Genomic DNA, 3,319 nt, shown 5'->3' on the forward strand with positions numbered 1-3,319 from the left:
TAACGACTTTCTACTTCGAGGATCTTGATAGAAATGTAGTGGAGTGAAAAGTACAATATTTGGTCTTTCAAATGTAGTGAAGTAAAGTCATAAGTTTCCAGAAAAAAAAAAATACTCAAGTAAAGTACAGACACTCAAAAAGTGTACTTAAGTACAATACTCAAGTAAATGTACTTAGTTACTGTCCGCCTCTGCATTTAGCCTAATTCCATGTGTTACTTGCCGTATCTTTATATCATTTGTGAAATTTATCAATTTTGAGTGAAAATTGTTTCACCAACTTTTTAAAAATAGCCTACTTGAAAAAATTAAATGGGGGAAAATTTATTTAATCTATCTATCTATCTATCTATTTTAGGAGGGGTATAGCTTTACCAAAACATAGCTACGCGAAAAGGGAACATCTATTCGAGGTAACTAATTTGGAAATTAAATCCTCGAGATGAATATCTTGTGTCCAAACCCATGCGCGCCAGCAGGGTTAGGAAAAGAGAGAGAGGGAGAGAGAGAAGCACAGTTAGTGGCGTCGCGGGATCTCTGCCAGATAACACGAACTTCCTTTCATTTTTAGAGACATGGATGTCATTATAAATGCGGCACGGCACACCTCGAACTCATGAACGTGCTATCAACACGCTGGTCATTTCTCCGTAACTTCGTGAAGACCGTTACATAACGCGCCAGCAGAGATGAGAGACATCATAGGATTGGCGCTGGTGCTCGTTGTTCTGAGGGTTCGAGGGGAAAACATCAATGACGGCTATTGTGTGGATGGAAAATGCTTCGTCTTCCACGTAGACAGTGCGAGTTTTGACGCTGCCCAGCTCGTCTGTCAAGAGAAAGGAGGACATCTGATGACCGTGCGCACCGAAAACGCGGCCGATGGTCTCGGGGGGTTGTTAAACGGCGCTTCTGGAGACTTTTGGCTTGGGCTGAAATACGCCGGCGATCAGTGTTCAAACTCAAACGATGGATTGAAGGGATACAGATGGGTCACTGGAGACAACAAAACCCAATACGTCAACTGGAAAAGCGACTTGAGGGTTTGTTCTCCACTATGTGTTTCTGTATCACAAAAAGTTCTCAAATGGACCGAAAGACCATGCAATGACAGAATCGAAGGTTATTTGTGCGAATACGACAACCCCGGTTACTGTCTGCCGCTTAGCATCCACGCACCAGTCTCATATCAAACTCACTTCGGATTTACAGCAAAGGAAGAACTCAAAGAGATTCCTCAATTCACCAATGGGACACTGCAGCCGCTGAGAACGAGACACATTTGCTTCGAAGGCGAGTGGCATAATGCACCTTGGAGTTGTGAAGTTTTTGTTGGTGGATGCGATTATAAGTGCATTCAGAAAGGGCAAAGCTACGCCTGCATCTGTCAGCCTGGGTTCGAACTCGACACCAACGGAGTCGCTTGCAACAAACAGGACGATGACCCTTGCGCTGAATGTGAACACAAATGCACGCGAGCCGGCGATGCATTAGCTTGCACGTGTCGCCCGGGGTTTCAACTAAGTGCAGATGGCAAGTCTTGCGAAGAATGCAAACCCGGCTTTCACATTGAAGGTGGCGTTTGCGTTGATGACGACAAATGCGAGTCTGCGCCGTGCGAGCACTACTGCATCAACACTGACGGTAGCTATCACTGTGAGTGCTTTGAGGGATTTATTCAGTCGATGGAGGACATGCACAAATGTAAAATGCACTGTGAGAAAAACATCTGCCCAGCGGAATGTGATCCCAACAACAACGCCCAGTGCAGCTGCCCCGATGGTTTCCTAGTTGAAGAGCAATCTTGCCTTGACATAGATGAATGCGATAGTGGTTACTGTGACCATGCATGTGAAAATACACCTGGAGGATTTCAATGTTCTTGCGATGAAGGATACGTGCTTAAAGACAGCACCAGATGTATGAGAGAAGACTTCGAGGGTTCGGGCAGCTCAACGCCTTTTGATATTTTTATTCCTACGAGCAGATCTCCAACAGACAAGCCAGTGTCCATCTCAGCTGGCAGTCTTTTAGTAATAATGTTTTGCATGGTTGTTTGTATTCTTTTACTGGTCTGCCTCGCTCACTGCATAATGAGACGTCTTAGTAAAATGCACCATTACGATGTGGACAAAGGCCACGATGAAATCTTCGATTTTCAACAGGTGATCATTGAAAAACACAGCCTACAGACATTCCCAAGTAGATATATAAAAAGAGACACTTAAAGTCAGACGCCATGCGAACTGAAATGTAAATAGTAGCCTAGGCTACACAATAGTAAATATTTGATTTTGTATGTAAACATAAATATATTAGACTTGGACAATGTCAGAAAGACTGAAACTTACCTTGCACAAGTTTGAAGTCATGAATGTCAGTATTGCTGAATGTTGTTGTTTGAAGACAATAAATGCTATATTTTAACATAACGTGGAGCAAATTTCATCTAGCCTATAGTAGCCTATCTTGTTTCGTCCTCTCTCCTTTGCTGGTTTATGCTGGTCCTTTGCTGGTTTATGCTGGTCCTTTTGCTGGTCCTTTGCCAGCACATGACCAGCATAAACCAGCAAAAGGACCAGCATAAACCAACAAAGGACCAGTTTAAACCAGCAAAGGACCAGCATAAACCAGCACAAACCAGCAAAGGACCAGCTTAAACCAGCATCCCGGCGTCAAAACATACCTAACCAGCATATGCTGGTTTTTTCAACAGAGCTCTCTACAATCTTTGTCCAAATATGAAGATAGACCGGAAAATAGACATGCATAGAGCAACATTAATGAACATGAGTTCTAAACGTTTTATTTTTGCTAATGCCTTCCTACAGAAGTTTCTGCTCGTCTTCTGAGTAATGTTGGTAAATGACCCCCTCTAGTGGGCAGTAAGAAGTGCAGTTACTAATTCATATAGGATTGCTCACGTGAAATAAAAATGTTGGTTTTATCTTCAAGAGTGGCAAGAGTTAATGTCCAGTCATTGCAGTTGGTATAGCCTTTCAGTTGACTAATCCTTGATCATTCCTGTATTGCACAATTGTATAGCATTTCTACGCTGTTTATTTCTTTGTAAATAAATAAACGAAGATTCTGAAACTGATCTAAGACGACGTTCGAAATAACAAAATTCAAATAAATTTGTTGTTACTGTTAAAATATTGCTACTAAACTTCCGACTTTATTCAATACACTGAAATGGTTGTAGTTTTCCAGAGTTACAGTCTTGAACTTGAAGAATTTACCGGGAAATGAATCATCGAGTCAGTTATTTCCTATTTCAGAAATGTTGGGAAATACCAATGAAACGTAGAGAGAGAGA

General features: G+C 41.9%; 1 protein-coding gene across 1 annotated transcript in view; it reads left to right on the forward strand.

Annotated features, from left to right (window-relative positions):
• The first annotated feature begins 509 nt into the window (after window positions 1–509).
• The window catches only part of LOC107732497 (thrombomodulin-like), a 4,129-nt gene continuing 1,319 nt past the window's right edge, over window positions 510–3,319 (forward strand). The window contains exon 1 of the mRNA XM_016543851.1: window positions 510–2,165. Within this exon, the coding sequence (XP_016399337.1) occupies window positions 690–2,165 (1,476 nt within the window). The 5' untranslated portion in view covers window positions 510–689. The remainder of the gene's footprint in view (window positions 2,166–3,319) is intronic.

The sequence above is a fragment of the Sinocyclocheilus rhinocerous genome, unplaced genomic scaffold (assembly GCF_001515625.1).
Source record: "Sinocyclocheilus rhinocerous isolate Xijiao unplaced genomic scaffold, SAMN03320098_v1.1 scaffold310, whole genome shotgun sequence".
NCBI lineage: Eukaryota > Metazoa > Chordata > Actinopteri > Cypriniformes > Cyprinidae > Sinocyclocheilus > Sinocyclocheilus rhinocerous.